Source organism: Diabrotica virgifera, chromosome 7 (assembly GCF_917563875.1).
Source record: "Diabrotica virgifera virgifera chromosome 7, PGI_DIABVI_V3a".
Taxonomy (NCBI): Eukaryota; Metazoa; Arthropoda; class Insecta; order Coleoptera; family Chrysomelidae; genus Diabrotica; species Diabrotica virgifera.
The window spans coordinates 247,311,745-247,336,789 of NC_065449.1; the positions used below are offsets into that span (position 1 = coordinate 247,311,745).

Here is a 25,045-nt window from a genome sequence, read left to right on the forward strand (position 1 = left end):
TTCGTTTGCACCATACGATTTAGTTATTTGTAGAAATATTAGAGATTAACTTAATGAGCCTTAATAATAATAATAACTTAAAATGTTACTATTATAGTCCCTCCCACCTTGACTTTACAGTATATGGAACATAGGCAATGCAGTCCTTATGTGAGTTTTAAGAGCGGTGATGCCGATTTTATCAAAAAGAATTTGTAATCGAACATTAGACAGATTAAATTAAAACTGTTTTAGAAAGACAATCTACAATTTTAGGATTCGTATGTTAAATTTAAATCATGTAACGCTAAAATGTTGATGAAGAAACTACTTTTATGTCACCAATTATCAGCTTGACTGCGTTATCATTCACTTATCACATTTTTCAAGAGCTGCTTTTATTCATATAATAAATTGATTTCACCTTAAGAACAATTCCCAGTCAAGATGTCTCTTCTGACAAACAATAATGTCATCGATGTTATTGTATTGTTAGCTACGATAGTTTTATTGGGTATTGCCTATGTAAGATATTGTTATGGGTATTGGAAAAGAAAGGGGGTTGTGCAGTTAAGGCCTCAATTCCCTTTGGGAAATTATGGAAATAATCTTCCACGAGGAATCTCAATAGGAGCCGTAACCAAGAAGTTCTACGATGAGTTTAGAAGAAAAGGATTGAAATTTGGAGGTAAATAGGTACTTAGATTATCTTTTATATATACATATTGCGTTAAAACGTGCGCCGACGTCTTGTGATTCCTATTCTCCATTTTTATTCAAATCTCTATCTCCATCCTTATTTGTCCACATGTCATCTTTCAGATCTCCTTCTCTCACCTCCTTGTCAATACTTTCTCGCCAACTCTTCCGTGGCCTTCCGCGTCTTTTTTTTCCTTTTGGGTTCCACCGTAATATTTTGATTGGGATTTTATTATTAGGCATTATTTGTACATGCCAGTAACAAATGAATTGTTTAGGTATCCACCACCAGGGTAAAAGTGCAAGTTGGCACCAAATAATTTTTATTTCTTGGGGTATGCTCTAACTAGTCACCAATTTTCATGCAAATCGATGGAGGTTTAACAAAATAGGAGGTGAAAACCTTTAAAGACTACACTAACTTTCCCCTTTCATCCCTTATTGCTACTTCCTGTATCCACTGAGGTGTCAGCCTGAAAGGGGTCATAATTATCAATATACAATAGACACATGTTACATGCCAAACTCCATATTACTTATGAAGATGATTTTTCGGCTCTAGCTCTTAGACTACAAGTACTTGATTGCAGGAGAAAAATCAGAAGTGTACAAATTAAAATGGGAACCACTAAACCAACAGAAACCTTCAAATATTTGGGAGGCCAAATAACGTAAAAATCAAAGAAAAATGAAGAAATTCCTTCCAGGATTGGTCAACTAAGATCATCAACTAGATAATCACACGGAGCTGGTATAGATATCTGCATAGAATTCATGAAAATGGATGGCCAAAGAAAGTAAAAAAATGGAACTCCGCTACCTTGAAGAAAACGAGGTCGCTCAAAACGATCCTGAAGAGAAGATGTCGAAGATGCAATGACCGCCAGAGGTTTAAAAACTGAATATGGCGATTCAAATTCTATCTAGCTATACTCATTCAAATCATTAAATGCCTTAAAATTAATTGCCATTTGAGATTTAATACCATTATTTTGAAAGCACTTGAAAATATTAGTAAAATAAATGCCTAAATTAGTTTTGCCGCTGATAACAGATTATGATGTAATCAACAAAAACCGTGAATTTTTAAATTATCTGCAAAAATCTAATACGGACGATTGTACTCAATTAAGTACATTTTTCTCGAGATCAAGGACATACATACATATATTTTTTTTATTTACACACAAAACCACATCAACCGCGCAGGGTTATTAGTGGATATAACATAACAAATACAAAAAATATTACATTAAAACAATTATATAACTTGATGTCTTTTAAATAGGTTAACACTGTTAAAGTTTTTTTTTGTGAGAATTGTCTTGAGCTCATCATCTGTGATTCCATGGGATCTTCTTTCTTTCTTGAAATGCGGACACTCGAGCAGAATATGTTTGACAGTCAGTGGATCGGAGGAGTTAGCTACTCCGCCACTAGCTTGCTGGGCTATTCTATTTTTATTAAAACATTGAAAATTTTTTAAATTCATGTTAGTTTGTTTGAAGTGGGTTTCTTGAAGACAAAGAATTACAGGAGAAAGTCGCCGATTAGTAGTTTCAACTGTTCTTAATGGGTATAAAACCCATTTATGTTCCATTGCACTATAAATGAGTTAGTCATGCCTTGATTTTCCTTCAACCAGTAATGATTCGTCAGTTTCGTTAGCTAGGGTTAGGGTTTATTTTTTTCTCTAGTCGGGTGATATTATTTCTTAACCTAGAATTTTGTGTATAACAATGAACAAAATTAAGGATCTGAATTAGTTCCACTGGGTCGTTGGAATAATCTTAAGAAGTTAATTCAGGGTTATGGGAGTGTAGCACGTTTTCCATAAAATCGCATATTTCGTTGAAATTTAGCACAAATGTAGGTGATCGATTTTCGATTTTGTCTTTGATGGATTCTAAGGACTGACTGATATCTTCACGGGAGATTTTGGAAGAAGTTTTGGGTTTTTTCTTTGGTTTAGATTGTTTAGGGGTATTAAAAATGGGTGAATCGGTTTTCGGATTGTCTTCGTTTATTTCTGGAGATGATAAATTATGCCTTTTTAGCTGGTTTGAGTTGACTACTTTATTTGGGGTTATTGATATTTCTAATGCCGTAGTATTTTCGGTGTTATCTACAGTTGATAAAGTTGTTTTGGAAGAAGAAGACGAAGTGTTTGGATTTTGTTGTGAAATGTTTTTATTGAGATCGGTTTCCATAGATTGATATATCTTATCATTTGGTTCGTGAGGATTAGATAATGATGATGTGGTCTGGGTTGAGTCTAAGAGGGTAGTTGAAGGGGTATCATTTGGTTCATGAGGTTTGGATAATGATGGTGAGGTTTGATTTGAATCTTTGAGGGTGGTTGAAGGGATTTGGTTTGAAATATGAGTGCATTCTGATTCTTGGTGACCAAAGGTTTTACAATTGGAGCAGCTGAATCCGTCTATGGAAAGAAATAGCCGGTAGGAAGTATTATCATGAGTTATTGTAAATGAGTCAGGAATGGACATATTTTCCAAGGGGGTAATGAACGATTGCCTTCTAAAGCTCAGAACATGACTGTACTCATTTTCAGGAATACCTACTCGAAGAAAAGTCATTTTGGATACAGTGTGAATACCAAGTTTTTGTAATTCTTGTTCAATTATTTCGTTCGGGATTGCAGGACATGCACAAGATATTAGAAGTCTCTGGGCTGGAGAGATTAGTCTTCTTACTTCGACTTGACATCCATTTATTTCGATATATTTATAAGAATGAAGAAGAGAATCAACAGTATTTTTTGAAGAAAGGTATATACATATCCTGTTGTTAGCAATTCTGGAGGCAAAACGTACATTAATTGGACCCACTAGTGATCCAACAGCTACGACGTAATCATGGATTTTTGTACCTTCAATGCTGGAAATCACTATTGCGTCTTCTTTTGTAGGATGTTTAAAATAATTTACGGCATCTGAGTAACTGTGTTTAGTGGAATTGTGTGTAGTATTATTGTTGTTTGAAGTCATTTTATTAATTTTCTTGGTCAGGAGTTGAGCCGGTCCTGTGGCCAGTCCAAAAAACTGGTCAAGACTTAGACAACTTTCCTTATCTAAGGGTCAAGACCCAAGTGGAATTTTTGTTATCTTTTTCCGTATGTAATATTTAAAGGTTATTTTGTTGTTGTTACAAAAATATTACGAAAATAAGTGCTACTCACTTGAGATAATATTGTCAGCACTAACTGATGCACTTTAGTTTGTAGTAGAGGTATAAAATATTAAATTATGATTTGTTTTTACCATTTAAAATGACTATTATTTCGGAGCAACTAATAACGTGGTAGATTTGATCGCTATCAGGGCCTGACCTACATACATAGATAAAAGTACATTTTAAGGTAAACTAACCTACATTGAATACATTTCAGTATACTAAATGTTTCTAAATTCCAATAGCCAAGTCTTATGTAAAATACATAACACCCAAGAAAGCGGCAAAACAGAACCAAAAATATGTCTTTTGGTTCCTCTTTTTTGGAGAAAGAAGACTTTCTCTTCGTTTATCCAGGCTTGAAACCGACAATAGTACTGTTAAGCTATTTGGTCCCTCCAGCAGTACTGATGATGGCTGACTTTCTAACATGGAGGGAAAGCCGAAGTCCAAAAACACTGATAGTGTGATCTAATTATTGTTTATAATTTATTATTATATTATTAACTTAGAATAGAATAGAATAGAAATATGCTTTATTGTCATGAAAAATTTAACAATTTTATAGACAAAGCTTACAAGAATCGTAAATAAGAACAATAACAAATAACAAATACAATTTACTAAAATGATATAAATCGTCTATATAAATAAAAATAATGAAGAGAAACAAAAAAAAACAGTAACAATCTATTGCAAACTTTAAAAAAAAATTTGCAAATTGCATAATCTACCTTAATAAATTTAATAAGTTAAGTTAAGCTGCTGCAACTTTAGGTAGCAATATTTGGCAAAGTTGTTTCCAATTAAAAGAAAGAAAAATTTTTACCATCGAATTCTCCAAGCTAACTCTTGAATGGTCTACCAAAGAAAGTGGAAGCCAATAGGTTGTTGCGTTCAAATGTGCAGCGTTATATCACTAAGACGTGTTTTAAATTTCGAGTAAAGATCATTCTTTCTTTTCCCAGCAATTATCATATTTTGATTTTTGTTTTTAGGTGTATATTTGGGACTAGACCCATATTTAGTAATAGTAGATCCGATATACGCTAAAGACATTTTAACAAAAGATTTTCAGTACTTTACGGATAGAGCACTGTATTTTAGTAAGAAGAGTCCCATAACCGTACATATTTTATCTCAAGAAGGTACAGAATGGAGAGAGGCAAGGGTAAGAGAAGCTTTTTTTTTAGAGATATTTTAGAACCATTTTTGTAATTATCATTAAGAAGGCACATCATCGCGTCGCCAATATTACTTCGGGAAGTAGTAGCACACACCAAAGTATGGCTTATTAAGGCTCTACATAATATGTCGATCGTAGACAAAATGAGATATGTCGATGACTTTTTGAGATAAGTTTGCCCATCGTTCTATTAGACGTTCTCGAAAACGCAACGACGTGTATATGTTACCCATATGCGAATTAATTCTTCGTTGAAGCATGTCTCATACATAATCGATGGGATTCAGGTCGGAGGACTGTGCTGGTCAATGCAACACATCAATATCTTCGTTGGTAATCCAGTAGATATGTCACTGGGCGTGCGACATGTGAACGAGCATGATCATGAATGAGATGGAAGTTTTGCCCAACCGCATCAGCAAGCGGATGAACGATAGGTTGTAGAATGGTGTCGAGGTACTGCTCAGTTGTAAGAAAGCGGTTTGTAGAAAGGAGATCCGTTCTACTACCGACTATTATTTCACTCCATACCATTACTGTACCACCTCTGTATGTGTAAACGTCCTGAACATGTTTTAAGGGTTCTAGATTTCCAGATCGTTTTCACACTCTTGCTCAACGAGAATCTGGATGAAATCCAAATCTTGATTAGTCGAAGAATAGAACTGTAGCCCAATCATTTGCATCCCAGTTTTGATATTTTTTACATCACTCTAATTTTGCAGAGCGATTAGGTGGACATCTCAATGGCCTTCGATTGTGGAGACTGGCTTCATGGAGATGATTTCTTACAGTATCAGGGCCTATGGTTACCTGGTGTGCCCTCTACAAGTCGCTAACCAATTCAGGTGCTGTAATGTTGGTTGTCTTATAGATATTTTGTACATGAATGAATGATTTTGACGATCGCGTGAAATTGGAATTGCTTTTATTAATACGACATGAATTTAAAAGGAAAGAGAAGAAAGGGAATCTCGCTCAGCCCGCCAGATGAAAAGACATATTAGGGATATACGATCACCGCTCGTATAAGGATAGGTAAAAGGATAGGTAAGAGGAAAACTATCGGATTCGCTCAGCTCGCCAAAACAACAGCGAAAAATGGTCGGGAACTACTACCTACATAAACTCACCTCTTATACCTCGCTGTTGTTTATTATTCTTCGATCAACGCTCCAAGAATAATAATCAACTAGGCTTTTCAATCCGATTTTTATATCGTCCAAGACGGTACAAAAACACCTCGACGTTGGCAAACTGCCTGCATATGAACAATAGAACAAGCCCTAAGAATCGGTCTTGAGCTGCAGCTGTAGCACGCTCACATCCTATTATACAGGGTGTTTCATTGGGAAACGGAAATACTTTAATGGTGAATTGAGGTCACCGAGCCGGTTCTAGATATACTACATTTTTTGCCCTACCGACTTTTATAACCGAGTTACAGGGTGTTTTATCGATTTTGCCCATTTCTTTCCTAAGCCATAACTTTAGAACCACCCTGTATATTTTTTTGATATTTGGTACACATATGTCTCATTCAAAACCCAAACGACCGACATACTAACCATAAGAAAAATCCAGGTCCGGATTAACAAAAAATTATAAAGTAATTGTGACCTTAAAACAACACCCTGTATATTGAAATTTTGAAAATCTGTTTACATATTTGAAAAGAGCACAAAAAAGTAAGTTTATTGGTTCGCTTCAATTTTTCGGCCAGACAATTTTATGACTTTCATTTTGAAATTATATTGAATTTTTTAAGAACTTTGACATTAAAAAGCAGATATTATTAACTTTTAGTTATAAATTATTAAAGTCAATGAATAAATATTAATTTTTAAAATAATCAATACTTATTTACCATATTGGAACGACCCAATTACTAATGAAAAGAAAAATCCAGGTCCGGATTAAGAAAAAAATATAAAGTAATTGTGACCTTGAAACAACACCCTGTATATTGAAATTTTGAAAATTTGTTTGTGTATTTTAAAATAGCATAAAAACTGCATTAAAAGGTGCATGTCAAAGTTTTGCGCAGATAACTTAATTACGGTAATTTTGAAATCATATTGATTAATTCTGTCAAGGTCACAAGAAGCTACCAGAAAAATGAAGAACAATCCCAATGTACTTAGAAAATCGATTCGAAATATTTTAAAACGAGCAAGGAAATGCATCGAACAAAATGGCGGACATTTTGAGCAACTGTTATAGTTTAAATATTTTTAATTTATGTTAAATTGTTGAATTGTAACGAATTTTTATTTTCTTAGATATAGCAGTTTTTTAAATTCTTTACTAAATCATTAAAATATCCCAATTCTCGCAATTCTAATTTTTAATGATGTGCATACAGCTACAAATACAGAGAATCCGTGAAGCCAGCGTAGTAAATAAGTATTAAGTATTTTTAAAATAAGTATTGATTCATTAACATTAAATTATTAAAAGTTAATAATACCTGGTTTTTAATATCAGAGTTCTTTAAAATTTCAATATATGTAATTTCAAAATTGATGTAATTAAATCAACGGTGAAAAAATCAAAATAAGCCTTTAATCACAGTTTTTCATGCTCTTTTAAAATGCGCAGACAAATTTTTAAAATTTCAATATACAGGGTGTTGGTTCAAGGTCACAATTACTTTGTATTTTTTTCTTAATCCGGACCTGGATTTTTCTTGTCATTAGTAAATGGGTCGTTCCAATGTGGTAAATAAGTATTGATTATTTTTAAAATGAGTATTTATTCCTTAGCTTTAATAATTTATAACTAAAAGTTAATAATATCTGCTTTTTAATGTCAAAGTTCTTAAAAAATTCAATATCAATCATTAAACTTACTTTTTTGTGCTCTTTTCAAATATGCAAACAGATTTTCAAAATTTCAATATACAGGGTGTTGTTTTAAGGTCACAATTACTTTATAATTTTTTGTTAATCCGGACCTGGATTTCTCTTATGGTTAGTATGTCGGTCGTTTGGGTTTTGAATGAGACATATGTGTACCAAATATCAAAAAAATATACAGGGTGGTTCTAAAGTTATGGCTTAGGAAAGAAATGGGCAAAATCGATAAAACACCCTGTAACTCGGTTATAAAAGTCGGTAGGGCAAAAAATGTACTATATCTAGAACCGGCTCGGTGACCTCTATTCACCATTAAAGTATTTGCGTTTCCCAATGAAACACCCTGTATAACGTTAAGCTGGACATCCAGTGTCACACAAATACCGCCACAATTGACTTGGGGAACATTTGGGGAAACTCCCATGCCCTCGCCTACATTGGTCTGCTGTATGCCACATTGAATAAGGCCTACAGTCCTATTTATCTCATCCAAAACTAAATGACGTCATTCCCAGGATGAGCCACTTTATACATTCAGTTGAAATGAAATGATTACGTGAATTTATTTTTATGGATTTTTTTTAAATATCCTTAGACTTTTTCTATGTGTATTTTCATATTTGGAACATTTTATATTTAATAGATATTTAAGAGTCTAGCCAATTATTTTATATCAATATTACCCTTCGATTAGATACATAAACACTTCAGAGTTAATTAACAGTCTAGCCTATTATGCCATCGAGATCAATATACCTACTGTTACTGTTACTTCTCTACAAACACTTCATAATATTTGCATTACTATCTATTGTCTTATCAAATGCTTATCAATAAAATTAATATCGGTATAATATTGTGCGTATGTAATCAATGTTGCCAGTCACGAACTAAGCATTGTGTATAGTTTGTCCCTCACTTCGAAGTCTTGTTGATAATATAATATAACATAATATTAAAACGTTTACTTTCTTAGTATTCCATATTTAATATTTACCTCAATAAAATATTGTAGGCGTATTAATCCATGAACTAAAACATAGGTACTTGCTATTGACCCCCTAACTAGTACCCCATTAAATTAATTACGTTTACATTGTTGCACCTTCTCATGCACATCTAGATTTTTTGGCCCCACATTATTTATTTTTTGTCCTGAAGTGTACCTACTAAGGTTTATGATGATCAAAATTATGCGAAAAAGCCTATGATAAAAAGACAATCAAGAGTTAGTCAAGATGGTATTTAGGAGATTATACTTATACTATTATTTCGTAGAATATGGCCCAAATATGAATCCGTTCGTTGTTTAACGAGATCTAAAGTGGGTAACAGACACACAAACTTTTACTCGGCTCGACGTCGCGTGGGTGACACACGACAAGCTTACTCATACTGCATTGCCATGTCGTCGAGAGAAGACATGCACAAAAATAACAATTATTCAAAAACAAAAAGAAAAAATTACCTTGTTTTACTCTAATGTATTGCTTATCAATATTTAATTAGGTTTACTGAAAAACAAATAATCAAAAATAATTTAGTATAGCTTAGAATAGTTTTTTACTTTCCTCTCAAAACTTGCAAAATGTAATTTGTTCCTTTCAAAAATAAACGATTCAATTATTTACAGGCAATTTGAGTAATTAGAAAAAATATAGGCGACGAATTTATTCGGCAAAGTACGCATTCTTACGTAAACACACGTGCGAAAAAGGTCGTCGAGCCATAAGTTCGCGTATTTACTCGCGTGTCTGTCACCCCTTTAACAATTCTCTTTAAAGATTAGCTTTTCCTATGACTTCATCATTTTGAAAGCCTTCACACGTTTCAGAGATCTCATTTTAAGTGACAAGATCTCAGGCTGTGCGACCAGATATGTAGCATTTTAAGACCCGCTTTCTAAGAGCATTGATTAAGAACTACCCAGATGTGTAGGTTAAATTATTAATCAATTCTAAGAGTTCCGAAATCTTCACGGATAAGGAGATATAGATTAAATTTAACGAAGGTATTTCTTGCTGTTCCTCTTATCTTTACTTCCAGTTGACAGTCCCACGTGCTATTTGATATAATTTCAAGGTATTTAAATCTTTGAAGCTGTTTAATATTTTCTCTTTCTCTTTTGTTCTGAACTGGAATATCTTTTCTACATAAATGTTGAACATTACTTGGAAGAGAATATAACCCTGTCTTACGCATTTCCGTATCACCATTTAGTCTATGCATAGACAGTTGACGATCCTTATTTCCGCTTAAATCCTTATTGATACGACTAGTATGTTCAAAACATAAAAGAACAATTCTATTTTAGGCCAAATTTACCAACATATTCACCTCTGCAAAGATGAGATTCTTTTTCGAAACTCTAAAAAAATGCAGCGAAGATTTACAATCAACCTTGAAAGAATACGTTGATCAGGATAAAGATGTTGATATATTTGAGACTGTAGCTTGTTATACAACCGACATCATTGGTAAGTAAATATTTTTTTTAAATTTACTTAAATACGCTGATTCTTAAATACGCTGAACGTAGGGGAAAATTTATATTACTATATAAATTTTTGTATTTACTAGAAAACTAATAAATATTTTTGAAAAACTTAAACGCAAAATGAAAGACTACATTATTACCGAGGGCTGAAAGTCCCTTATGATGAACAAAAAGGTTCGTTTGAATGAGATATTTAAAATTAAAATAAACACTAAATTTTCTCTTTTTCTTCAACCCTGAAACTTATTAAAATAAACATTATAGGTTTATAAGGTACTTATAAGTTTTCAGGGACTTTCGGCACTCGGTAATAATGTAATCTTTCATTATTCGTTTAAATTTTTCAAAAATACTTATTAGTTTTCTTAGGATTCGAAAAAAATTAATGCGTTTAAAAAACATTGCAGCCGAAATTTTGCGCCTAGAGCTATAATATTAATTTATGTAAATAGTATGTTAAATATTACGTTTATATGGAATTGGCCACAGATTAGGCCGATGTCAGATTATGCGTTTTGACCGGATGAATTTCCGCCGCATCCGGTGAAAACGTATAGTGAGACAGATCGGTCCGTTTGCGTTGGAAACGGATGCGTTTTGAGTCATCGGTACGCGCTTACAAACTGCACCAGACTAAACGCATAGTGTGACAGGTCGGTCCGGTTGTGTTGGAAACGGATGCGTTTTCACTGCATCCGGTCAAAACGCATAATATGGCATCGGCCTTAGATTGTAATGACAATCTATCATCAGAATGCATGCGGCTTTGGTTGCCAACACCTAAAGGAAGCAACAATAACGGATAAGAAAATATCAAGCACACGCCTCAGTCATACACAATACATAATAGTATAAGTATAACACAAAACACACAATTTACGAATAGAGTACAGAATAATTAAAATTTGGTATAGCATAGAATAGGAATAGGGCATAAAACATCCCCCTCATATATTTTACCCAGCCAACCAAAGCATGGATGTTGCTTATAACGAATGAAGAGTATTTTATTTACATAGTAAGTATTTGAGAATCAAAAAATTATGCTAAAAATCAGTACAGACGGAAATGTGTTTCCCCCATCGTACGCTTCTAGTAGTAACCAGTAACGTTTGTTTAACATAATTTAATATGATGTACACATGTACAGTACCTACACTTGTTGCCAAGTATGACAAGGATATGTCAAATGGTTTTAAAGTACTGGGTACAAATAAGTTTTAAATTATTAAATAAAACACCCTGTAATTCACTAAGGAGCCACATTTTTGTAAGTGATTTGGGTTAAATCTTTAGGCAGGCCGCACATCAAAGAAACATGAAACGTAAATCACGTTTCATGGAAATAAAACACTGCTAAACAAATAAACGTCCGTCCATTTGTGAAACTCTCCGAAAATAAAAATGTTTTATGAGCATGAATCACACTCGTTTCATTGGTAGGTGGACTTCAAGATTTGTTTAGCCGTGTTTTATTTTCATGAAACGTGTTTTACGTTTCATGTTTCCTGGTTTACGTTTCATGTTTCGTTGGTGTGCGGCTTGCCTTTGAGCCCAAGAATCTACAATAATTACAATATTTCCAATTATTAATGAAACACCCTGTATATCGTGGGCTGTACCTATGCAGGTAAAAGGATTTCATTTAATGCCAGCTTCTTATTCTTGATCTATGATAAAGTTGATTAATAGCAAGCTGAAAATTTGTTAATAGCTTAAGGGTGTCTAGTCGGATAAACTTTGATATATGGGAACACTGGAACAGAAGCAGTTTTAATTGTGGAACAGGTTAAAAATTTGGAACGGTCAGACCACGAAAACGGCACATTTATTTTGTCGACATAACAGACTTAAACTCTCCGAACAGAGATTAAACTCTCATGGAAAAATCAGACTGATATTTATCACCTGTCATAATTTCTGTCATTTGACATATTCTACATGTTCCACTCATTAAAACGCCCATTTGGTGATAAATAGCAGTCTGATTTTTATCTAGAGAGAGTTTAATCTCTGTTCGGAGAGTTTAAGTCTGTTCTGTCGGGCAAAATACATGGGCCGTTTTCGGGGTCTGACCGTTCCAAATTTTTAGCCTGTTCCACAATTAAAACTTCCCCTGCTCCAGTGTTCCCGTATATCAAAGTTTGTCCGACTAGACACCCTTAAGCTATTAACAAAATTTCAGCTTGCTATTAATCAACTTTTTTTTCATACGCGGGATCCAGACCTATATGATTCATTTTTTTAGGAGATGTAGTTTACGGCATTCAAGCACAAAGTTTCTCCAAGGAAGGTGCTATTTTCAGACAAATGGGAAGAGAGCTGTTTAACGTATTCAGTAAATTCTTTCAATTTAAGATTTTAATTACCATCTGTTATCCCAAAATCGCAAAAATGCTGGGCATAGTCAATATTCAAGGCCATATTGGAGAGTTCTTCATGAAATTTTTAAAAGAAGCTATGGATGTGAGGGTAGCGAACAAGGCTACTAGATCAGATTTTCTTCAGCTGCTCATTGAGATGAAGAATTCTGGTGTTGATCTTACTGACGATGAAATGGCTTCTCAGGTAACTTAGCTTCTAATGTTACTTAGCTTCTCTGAAAGATTCCGTGCGACTATCTCTTTTGTTTCCTTGCATTTTGTTCTTCTCATATCGCATTTTTTGTTACTATATAAATTCTATTTTGAAACCTCTTAAATCTAGACCTAAATTCATTAAAAACGGGAACATGATCTGACGATTATATTCTCACTATGTATTTGCTTATTTTCAATAAAAATACTTTAATTTCTGATTACTACAGTTTAAATATTTATTTACTATAAATGTTATTGGCCAACCTATATAGCCCGATCAGAGAACACAAAATTTTACGAAAACCTCCAAAAAAATAAAGGAAGGATGAAAATTTGGGAATAGGTAGTTGAAATTGTCTATTATTATATTAGAAAAAGTTTACAATTCTACATCCCCTCCATTTTACAAAAATTGGGAAATACGGGGTGAAAAATATTTTCTTGAGAGTGAAAAATATACGTTCAAAATAGGCCCGGAATTGGATAAAATGACTAATTATAAGCAACTTTTGTTCTATAGAGTTTTTTCACTAAGTCAATATTTTTCGAGTTATTTACGAGTTATTTTTAACAAAAAAAAAATGTTTATGGACGGTTTTACGCAGATAACTCAAAAAGTAAGTATACGAGTACTAGCGAAAAAAATATTCTTAGTAAAAATATAGCTTATAAAAAATTGAAAAAAATGGTGTATGCATAAGGTCTGTAGACCCAGTAGAAGCAGAGTTGTAGCTAATGAAAAGTAGCTAATCGAATATTTCAATTTGAAATAACCCAAAAACGGAGCTCTTTTCGGGGAAAATTCATTACAACTTTTTGAAAGTGTTTAAAAAAATGTTTATTTTTGGTTTTTAAAAAAACTTCTAACATTAAAAGTAAGTGAGTTACGCTCAAAATTTGCTGGTCCTTTTTATTTTTTGCTAAAAAAATCGCGAAAATCACCTCCTAATTAGCTTCTTAAATAAAATTAATCGTTACCGCTTCACAAGTTACTTTACTTATTTATTGTTTATATTATCTATGAGTTTCATTGGTTCAACGTGCTCATTTTTGAAGAAAATTGGGTTTAAAATAAAACATTTTTTTTTAATTTTGAAAAAAATGGAATTTTTTATGCAATTAACTTAAAAATTATTAGCAATACCAAAAATCTCAAAGAGTAATAAAATGTTCGTTTTGCTTTTCTGAATATTTTTGATTTTTTGTTTTCTTGTTAGACAAATATTGGTTATGCTATGGGTGTTCAAAATTTGCCTAAACTCGTGATTAGTTACTTGTTCAAGCCATTTTAACAACAGCTTTTTTAAAAATAAGCACTTTGAACCGATGAAACTTACAGATCATATAAATAATACATAAGCAAAGTAACTTGTCAAGTGGTAATGATAAAATTTATTTGTGATGTTAATTAGGGGGTGATTTTCGCGATTTTTTTTACCAAAACATAAAAGGGACCAACAATATTTTGAGCGTAATTCACTTACTTTTAATGTTAGAATTTTTTTTAAAAAACAAAAATAAACCTTTTTTTAAACACTTTAAAAAAGTTAAAATGAATTTTTCCCGAAAAGTGCTCCGTTTTCGGGTTATTTCACATTGAAATATTCGATTTGGAATTTGACGAAGAAGAACCTATTTTTCATTAGCTACAACTCTGCTTCTACCGGGTCTACAGACCTCATCCATACACCATCTTTTTAAAATTTTTATAAGCTATATTTTTGCTAAGAATATTTTTTTCGATAAAATACTTATTTTTTGAGTTATCTCCGAAAAACCGTCCAAAAACATGTTTTTTTTGTTAAAAATGAACATATTCACTCGCAAATAACTCGAAAAGTATTGACTTAGCGAAAAAACTCTATGGAACTATAGAACAAAAGTTGTTTAGAATTAGTCATTTTATCCAATTCCGGTCTTATTTTGAATGTATATTTTTCACCTTCGAGAGCGGGTATTCCCCTCCATTTTGCAAAATGGAGGGGATGTAGAATTGTAAATTTTTTCTTATATAATAATAGAAAATTTCAACTAACTATTCCCAAATTTTCATCCTTCCTTTATTTTTTTGGGGTCAGACTGTTCTTTGATCGGGCTATTATGCCAATAAATGAGATAAAAGAGAAGCATAAAAACGCCCATGTAATATTAGCTTGCATCACATATTTTCGTTTATATTCTATAATACAAATGATGACAAGTTGCAAAATTACAGTGAAAGAACTATATATTTTGTCACAAATCAAACGAGAAATTCAAAAAAAAATTTTATATTTACTTGAACCATCTCAGTGGCGTACTATTTTTTTGTTAAGTCCATTACCCGTATGCATGATGTAATCCGTAAAATAATCATCAGTTTGTAAGAAAAATTTTAACACACCATAATATATCGGAAACGAAGCATTTGCGGACATAAGTTTCTAAACTATTAAGTAACGTTTACACGTATCCAGTAACTGGCGCCAGTCTCACTGGAATGCGAGTGCTTGACTAAGACAGCGCTGGATAGGTTCGTTTACACGTATCCAGTAACTGGCGCCAATCTCACTGGCACTCTTATTAAAAATCCTAATACGGCCACTGAAACCACAGGTACGACAGCGCCAGCGACTGGAACGCTGTGTTTACACGTGTCTACAACCACTGGCACGGGGTTAGAGGGGACGCGGACGAGTGCCACTGGCACGAAAAATAGACCAGCCTTCTATTCGAGACAGCGCTGGACTGGAACAAAAAAGCGTTTACATGATGCCAGCACTGTCGTTCCAGTGCGACTGGCGCCAGTTACTGGATACATGTAAACGCGCCTTTATTATTTTTTCTTGCAGAATTAGCGCCTGAAGTTTTGTCGCACCTATTTACTAACATCCTTTACATTGAAGCACCAATAACATTTTTTAACTAATAAAGTTTATCGTACTAATATATTTTAGGCATTTTTGTTTTTCACCGCTGGATTTGAGACCTCTTCGATGTCTAGCAGTCTGACATTATTTGAGCTAAGTCAACATCAAGATGTTCAAGATAAAATAAGGGAAGAAATTAATGCTGTATTGAAGAAACACGACGATAAAATATCGTACGACGTACTGAAAGAGATGAAACTTTTAGATCAAGCTTTTAATGGTAGGTTACTTTTGAATTTGGATATGCATCAATGACTGTCTTAAATTAAGTAATAAATTAAATTGCAAATATTTCTGCTTCCCTCTCTAACGGAACGCATCTGCAAATATTCTTCTGTTTCATTTTATTTTTCGCCTTTATTTATTTATAAATATCTGTAATGGCTCTAGATTTTGGGGAATACTCCAGCCTTGTAAAGGAACCTTAGGAAGATCTGTCTGCATGTTCTGACAAGAAACGCAATTCTTGCTTCCCACCCCATGATTCTATTCGAGCCCTGGTGTACCTCAGCAAACCTTTTAATTCGTTACGATCTGTGGCTAATTCTCCTCCACGATCGGCTGCCAAGGAGATTTCTTATATCCTCATCCACCATCGCTTTCTCGGTCTTCCAATAGGTCTCTTCCTCTTCAACTTCTTCTTACATTCAACAGCTTTTTGGAAGCCGGTTTTCTTCCAACCTATATACATATCCATTGAAGACACTGTAGGCCGACATAATGAGAGAAAGGTGGTTGTTTATATTACTTATTTACTTAGTCCTAAGCCTTTCTACCTGTATGTGTAAGGCAGGTGGAGTTGAGTTTAGCATTGTATTCTCAATGCTTTCCGATCTTGTGTTAGGTTTCTTGCACTTTCCAATGTCAAACCTTTCTTCTAGACTTCTTTCGTGATTTCATCTACCCACGTAACTCTTGATCTTCCTCTTTTATTTTTCCCTGCACTCCCGTTTCGTACAGTCGTTTTGTTAGTCTCTCGTTCGACACACGTGCCCAAACCATCTAAGTTGTCCCTTTCAAACCTCATTTCCATAGCATTGACTCTGGATTAGGTTGTTTATATTATATTTAATAATTAACAATTTTCTTTCCAATTTCTAGAGACTGCGAGGAAGTATCCTGTTCTATCCACAATAACTAGGGTCTGTACGAAGGATTATAAACTCGAAGACAACGATTTTGTTATCAAAAAAGGTACTCCTGTGCTACTCCCGCTTTTAGGATACACCCAAGATCCAGAATATTACCCTGATCCTTTAAAATGGGATATAAATAGATTTCAAGATAAAGACGAGAAACACCTTGGATACTTTCCTTTTGGAGATGGGCCTAGAATTTGTATGGGTAATATTATTTTGTGTTTGCTTATTTTTATTAGTTAAAGTCCTTTTTCACCAATTATTGAGATGAACACACAAATCATGTGTATTGGATGGATAATACAGTCTATTACATTGGACCATGGGGTAGAAATGAAACACTGTGATGAATACAAGTACATGGGCATGAAGATAACTGAAGATGGAACAATGGATGCTTTTATAAAGGACAGAAACATACAGGGTATATCCATTTTGAACGGCATTCTGTGAAACCAAACAATATCTAAAGCAAACAAAGACCTCATATAAAATATCATACTTTAAAATGTAATCACAATCACATATGGCAGTGAAATTTGGAAAATGAAACAAAGAACAGAAAAAACGTTGCTAGGAACAGCAAAGGACTTCTGGAGAAGATCAATAGGCAAATAGAAGATATTGGATACCAAATGAGAGAATAGGAGAAATGATGGGAGCCACACATACCATAATTGATGACATAAAAACAAAACAACTAATACGATGTATAGAGAATGCCAGATAACAGAATTCTTAAACAGATTTTGACGTGGACACCACAAGGGAGAAGGAAAATAGGAAGGCCGAGAAGAAGCTGGAGAGAGGGAAATGAAAAAGAATTAGAGGAAAGAGAAATCCCTCCAGGTATATGGTGAAACAGAGAATAATGGAGGATAGGAGCCGGAAGGCATCGAAGAACGCTGTAAACCTATAGTAGTAGTAAATAAACACACAATCCTAAAAACTGTGATGTATTTCCAGTTGAGTGAGTCTTATCTCAAATTATAGATATCAGCTCTCTCTTATTTTTTTGTTTGTTAATGGTGACCCCATAGAAGTAAAACAGACATGCGTAGTAGCGCCAAAACAGAAACCATTGCTGCCCAATGGTAAAGCAAAGTATCGATGTAAAGCACTGAAAATGAAAAGAACGCAAGAACAGGAGATAACTTTGTTGCGAGAAGCATTTACCACCAAAAATCTCAAAAAGCGCAAATAGGTCATGAAAAATGGAAAATAACCTTGGATGAATGAAATCCTAATAGAGCAGATAAATCACTCTAAGCCAAAAAGTCAGACAATTGGTGTTTGACCTATTTAACAACTGCCAGACTACTTACCAGATCACAAAATTGTGGTACAAATCAAATGATGTAGCCCTTCTGAAACCTGGAAAAAAACCTGAACTACCAAGTAGTTACTGCTCGATATATCTTGTATGTTACCTGTATTAATTGTATCCTTATCTTCAGTTGCATTCAGGAACAATTAGATGCGAAACTAATTTTGCGTAAAGCAGGATTCAGATCAGGCAAATCCTCTCCAAATACTGAATATAATAGAATACACAGGAGAGGGATTTCAGCAGAGAGAAATAATAAGGGTAGCCTTGGTACACCTCACGGTGGATTACGATACAATAGACTATAGAATCCTGCTAAGATCTATAACAGTGTTCGTAACAACGATCTAGTAGACCATCGCTATACAGGGTGAGTCATGAAGAACTGTACATACTCCTACCTCGTATAGAGGCCCCTATGGGGAATAACAAATGACCATTAGAAAGTGTCTGCTCCCATTGTTTAATAATATACAGGGCGAGTTTCGTATTTTGACAGAAATTTATATTCGTCATAATTTTTGAACTGTCAGATCGATGTGTCTCTTATTTTGGTCAATCGTTACACTATTATGACCTAATCAACTGATTTATTCAAACTAGAAAAAAATCAGGTCCGGCTTTAAAAAATTAGTTCGTTTGTGTCTTAGAAAAAATTTCACCCTGTATACGCTTTTTAAAAACTCTAATAATAATTTTACAAATTAGACAAATAGGCAATTAAAATGACATATTCATTTTTTTCCCCACACGATTACTTAATTTGTTATAAAAAAAATCAAATTTGACTATGAATTAAAAATTTGGTAAAGTGAACCATAGATTTAAAAAAAATTAACTTTTATTACAAAAATTAATTTTTTAAACAAATATTTGATTTGTGTTACCACCCAATCAACTGATTTATTAAAACTAGAAAAAAATCAGGTCCGGCTTTAAAAAATTAGTTCGTTTGGGTCTTAGAAAAAATTTCACCCTGTATTCGCTTTTTGAAAACTCTAATATGAATTTTACAAATTAGACAAGTAGGTAATTAAAATGGCATATTTATTTTTCCCCACACGATTACTTAATTTTCTATTAAAAAATCAAATTTGTGAAAATCGCAATTTTACCATAAAAATAAAAAAAAATTAAACAACGTTTTTCTTAAAATTAAAAGTTTCGCCATTTTTTTTTCTATAACACGTCTAGATCTAAAACTCCCTATAACACTTCTCTTTAGTTAATATAGAATTTAGTCTCTATAGTTTAACATAGACGTGATCAAATAGATAAATTTTAAATTTTTTCACTTAATTTTTGCGATCTAACTTTGCAATTCACGAAATTGCACCTTTTATTTTTTTAAATTCATAACTTTTACGAGAAGAAGACTGAAAGTCTACAACAATTGTCATAGTCTTCACAATGGTAAGGGATATGTGCTGTAAAAATTTCAGAAAAAAATTTAAAATGGAACGTTGTAGCGAGTTAAACCGTGACATCATCTTTTTTTTCATTTTTAGGTTAAAATTCCGATTTTGACAAATTTGATTTTTTAATAAAAAATTAAGTAAACGTGTGGGGAAAAAATAAATATGCCATTTTAATTGCCTATTTGTCTAATTTGTAAAATTCATATTAGAGTTTTCAAAAAGCTTATACAGGGTGAAATTTTTTCTAAGACCAAAACGAAATCATTTTCTAAATCCGGGCCTGATTTTTTCTAGTTTGAATAAATCAGTTGATTGGGTGGTAACATAAATTAAATATTTGTTCAAAAAAAATTAATTTTTGTAATAAAAATAAATTTTTTTAAATCTATGGTTCACTTTACCAAACTTTTAATTATTATTTATAGTCAAATTTTATTTTCTTTCTAAAAAATTAAGTAATCATGTGGGGAAAAAATAAATACGCCATTTTAATTGCATATTTGTCTAATTTGTAAAATTCATATTAGAGTTTTCAAAATGCGTATACAAGGTGAAATTTTGCTAAGACCCAAACGAACTAATTTTTTAAAGCCGGACCTGATTTTTTTCTAGTTTGAATAAATCAGCTGATTGGGTGGTAACATAAATCAAATATTTGTTAAAAAAAAATAATTTTTGTAATAAAAGTTAATTTTTTTTAAATCTATGGTTTACTTTACCAAACTTTTAATTCATAGTCAAATTTGATTTTTTTATAAAAAATTAAGTAATCGTGTGGGGAAAAAATAAAAATGTCGTTTTAATTGCCTATTTGCCTAATTTGTAAAATTCATATTAATTAGAGTTTTCAAAAAGCGTATACAGGGTGAAATTTTTTCTAAGACCCAAACGAACTAATTTTTTAAAGCCGGACTTGATTTCTTTTTTAGTTTGAATAAATCAGTTGATTAGGTGGTAATAGTGTAACGATTGACCAAAATAAGAGACACATCGATCTGACCGTTCAAAAATTATGACGAATATAAATTTCTGTCAAACTGCGAAACTCGCCCTGTATATTATTAAACAAGGGGAGCAGACACTTTTTAACGGTCATTTGTTATTCCCCATAGGAGCGTCTATACGAGGTAGGAGTATGTACAGTTCCTCATGACTCACCCTGTATAATAGATGCTTCTACGTGGTGCTAAATGGAAAGAAGAGCAGATAGCAATCTACTTGGGCTTTCTGATAACCAACAATGACAATCCTCAGCTCCTCAGAAATCAAGCGTAGGGTATCGATAGCCCAAACCACAACAGTTGATTAATTAAATATGGGAATAACAAGGAACATTATGCTCAGGTTTGTCAATGCATTTATTCTTTCTCATTGCTACATACGCAGTTGAAACATAGGTCCTAAAAAAATCGATAGAAGTATAGCAACGGAGACTATGGCACTATTGTTAGTAGCACGAAACGTAGCATGTCGGAGACCTGAAGGAAGATCCCCAATACGATGGACAAACCAAGTGAAGACTTTGATGGGAAAATCCCTACATGAAGCCGTTCATCTGGCATACGTTCGCATCCAATGAAAAGAGCAAACGAACAATATCCTCACACAATATCCTTACAGTATCATCACGCCCTAACAAGGACTCAAGGAATGAAGAGGAAAGATGTATTTCCTATTTTGTAGCAATATTAGTTTTCTTTTTACTTGCTAATATAATGTTCATTATCAAATAAAGACAAGCATTGATGTATCACCCTATTAACTTAATATTTTTTCCTAAAAATAAGATTTGACTGAATTGAATTGGGCAGCATTGAGTTTTTGATTCCGTCTTTGGATTAATCAACAGAAACCATCTACTTTCCGGGGCTTCAGGCTCCTGAGTCCCCAGTTCACTTCATTATTTCTATATACAGGGTGTCCTGAAAATATTGGTCATAAATTATACCACATATTCTGGGGTCAAAAATAGTTCGATTGAACCTAACTTACCTTAGTACAAATGTGCTCCTAAAAAAAAGTTACAGTCCTTTGAAATTACAAAATTAAAATCGATTGTTTTCAATATATCGAAAACTACTAGAGATTTTTTATTGAAAATGGACATGTATAATTCTTATGGCAGGAACATCTTAAAACAAAATTATAGCGAAATTTGTCCACCCCATAAAAAATTTATGGGGATTTTGTTCCCTTAAACCCCCCCAAACTTTTGTGTACGTTCCAATTAATTCATGATTGTGGTACCATTAGTTAAACACAACGTTTTTAAAACTTTTTTGCCTCCTAGTATTTTTTCGATAAGCCAGTTTTTATCGAGATGCGGCTTCTTTTTCATTATATTTACGTAAAAATGTTATGGGGGTTTTGTTCCTTTAAACCCCCCAAATGTTTGTGTACGTTCCAATTAAACTATTATTGTGGTACCATTAGTTAAACACAGTGTTTTTAAGACTTTTGCCTCTTAGTCTTTTTTTATAAGTCACCTTTTATCGAGATGTAGTTTCTTTTTCAAAATATACCTAATAATGTAAATTATAAATAAATTTTCAGATTACTAACAGGTCTCTATAACCGTACAGCATATAAAATATGTGGTGGATTCGACAAATATTCAAAATATCTCGATAAACACTGACTTATCGAAAAAGTACTAGGAGGCAAAAAAGTTTTAGAAACATTGTGTTTAACTAATGGTGCCACAATAATAATTAAATTGGAACGTACACAAAAGTTTGGGGGGGTTTAAGGGAACAAGACCCCATAAAATTTTTATGGGATGCACAAATTTCACTTTAATTTTTTTTTAATTTTGCTGCTACAAAAATGCCACATGTCCATTTTAAATAAAAAATCTCTGAGAGTTTTCGATATATGAAAAAAAATCGAGTTTAATTTTGTAACTTCAAAGGGCTGTAACTTTTTTTGTGTGCACTATTGTATATAGATAAGTGAGGTTCAATCAATCTATTTTTGACCCCAGAATCTGTGGTATAATTTATGACCAATCTTTTCGGGACACCCTGTATAATACTACTTACTACCTCATACTACCTCATTTAGGCGTGATGACGTAATCGACTATTTTTTTAAATGGGAATAGGGTTCTAGTGCTAGCTCATTTAAAATGTTATTCAATTCCCTATTCACTAATGTAAACATTAACATGATTAATTATACAGGGTGTCAAAAAAAAAATTTAATTAAATTATTTGACACAAAAAGAAAAATATATGTAATTTATTTAATTTAAAATACATTCTACTGCTGTCAGAAAACAAAAATAATTGTTTATTCAACAAATAAATTACTTTTCAATTAAATTGAATATTTAAGCTGCCACCCATCTGCCTCTTGGCAGTTGGAACATTGAATTTAAGCAAAAATCAATGTTTATTTGTGCAATAAACTTTTATTTATGTTTTCTAACAGCAGTAAAATGTATTTTAAATTAAATAAATTACATACATTCTTCTTTTTGTGTCAATTAATTTAATTCAAATTTTTTTTCAGTACACCCTGTATAATTAATCATGTTAATGTTAATATTACTGAATAGGGAATTGAATAACCTTTCAAAGGAGCTAGCACTCGACCCCAATTCCTATTAAAAAAATAGTCGATTACGTCATCACGCCCAAATGTATGACGTCACTGGTACGATATATATGTCAAAAAATCGTAATTTAAAAATCGAATAACTTTTGTATTTTACATTTTTTTCTAATTCTGTAAATAATGCAGTCTAGAGGGGGGTCAAAATATAGTGAATAACCCTGTACATATAAGAAACTGTTACATATTTCGATATTCTAGGATCAAGATTTGGATTAATGCAAGTCAAACTGGCATTGGTATCAGTACTACGTAACTTCAAAGTCTTCGTCAGTCCCAACACCGAAATACCACTTCAATTCGATGAACAAACCTTCGTAACAAAAACTACAGATAGGATTTTCTTAAGATTAAAAAGTATTTAAACTAATAAAACATACGAATGTACAGTATTTCTCATGATCATCTTTCGGTGCGTCACAGCATTGATTATAGACACGGATATCCGTGTCTATAATCAATGGTCACAGTTTTTCGATTTCTTTCTAACGCATTAAATTGTATGTGACAGAAAAAAAGGCACGTCGGTGATTACATTTCGTCGGTGACATTTTTATAACATTTATTCTAGTTATTCTAGTTGTCGATAGATGGCGCCATAATAAAAAAATATTTTTTTTTAATTAGATAATAATATTACAAATATAATCTGTATAATTTATAAGACTATACAAATCAAAGAAAATACCATTTTATAAATGCAAGAAACACTTTTGATTTGTTTTTATTCCAAATTGAAAACAAAATGTGACAACTCTCGGATTTAACTAAAATGTCATGTTAGAATAAATGTCATAAATGTGTATTATCACGGACTTACCCTTTTTCCTATCATTTGTTACGCACTGAAAAATGATCATGAGAAATACTGTATATAGTTTATCTTTAAGTAATAAAAATTATTGTTATACATTCTTGATTCATTTCTTCCTATCGTAAGTATTATCCTTAGTTTCCCAACGATATGATACTTATAATCTATAGTGGTAAATAATCATAAGAAACCAACTTGATTACATCTTGATTAATAGAAGATTCCGAAATGCCATAAAAGCTGTTAAAATCTACCTAGAAGCAGACATCGGGCCTGATCACAACCCACTGATACCTCAAGTAACAATAAGAATCAGACTGAAAAAAATCCAAGACCACATTGAGATCAAGAAACTAAACCTTGATGCATTGAAGGACAACAACAACAGTCTTCAGCTCTATACAGAATTTAACCAAAAAATAAAACAACTGAAAGAACACACAGACACTGCAGATATGATGATGTATGGACAAACACCAAAGACACAGAAAAATAAACTACATTAGAACTCTTGCGAAAACCAAGTAAAAAAAAGGAAAATATTGGATGGCTAATAAAATCCTACAGCTGAGGGAACAAAGAAGACTACAAGAAGACACCAAAAATCTATAGACAATCAACAAAATCATTAAAAGAAAAATCAAAGAAGCCAAAGAAAAATAGGTAAATGGACAAAGCAAAAACATAGAAACACTTATGATAGTTTTAATTGACATAGAAAGAGCAACGAGATAACACATACTTATAAACACAAAACACCTGCAAAACTTATCGACGAAAACAACAGATTGATAATAGATAACCACGAAGAAGATAAAATTCATGATCATCTC

The 25,045-nt window shown here is 32.7% G+C and overlaps 1 protein-coding gene across 1 annotated transcript; it reads left to right on the top strand.

The window, feature by feature from the left end:
* Positions 1-401: 401 nt before the first annotated feature.
* LOC114326068 (probable cytochrome P450 6a14) lies at positions 402-24,308 on the top strand. Its single transcript, XM_028274266.2, has 7 exons — positions 402-667; positions 4,869-5,041; positions 10,229-10,391; positions 12,660-12,979; positions 15,927-16,119; positions 17,001-17,243; positions 23,600-24,308. Exons 1-7 carry the CDS (start codon positions 427-429, stop codon positions 23,761-23,763), a joined length of 1,497 nt encoding a protein of 498 aa, XP_028130067.2. The 5' UTR covers positions 402-426; the 3' UTR covers positions 23,764-24,308.
* Positions 24,309-25,045: the final 737 nt, after the last annotated feature.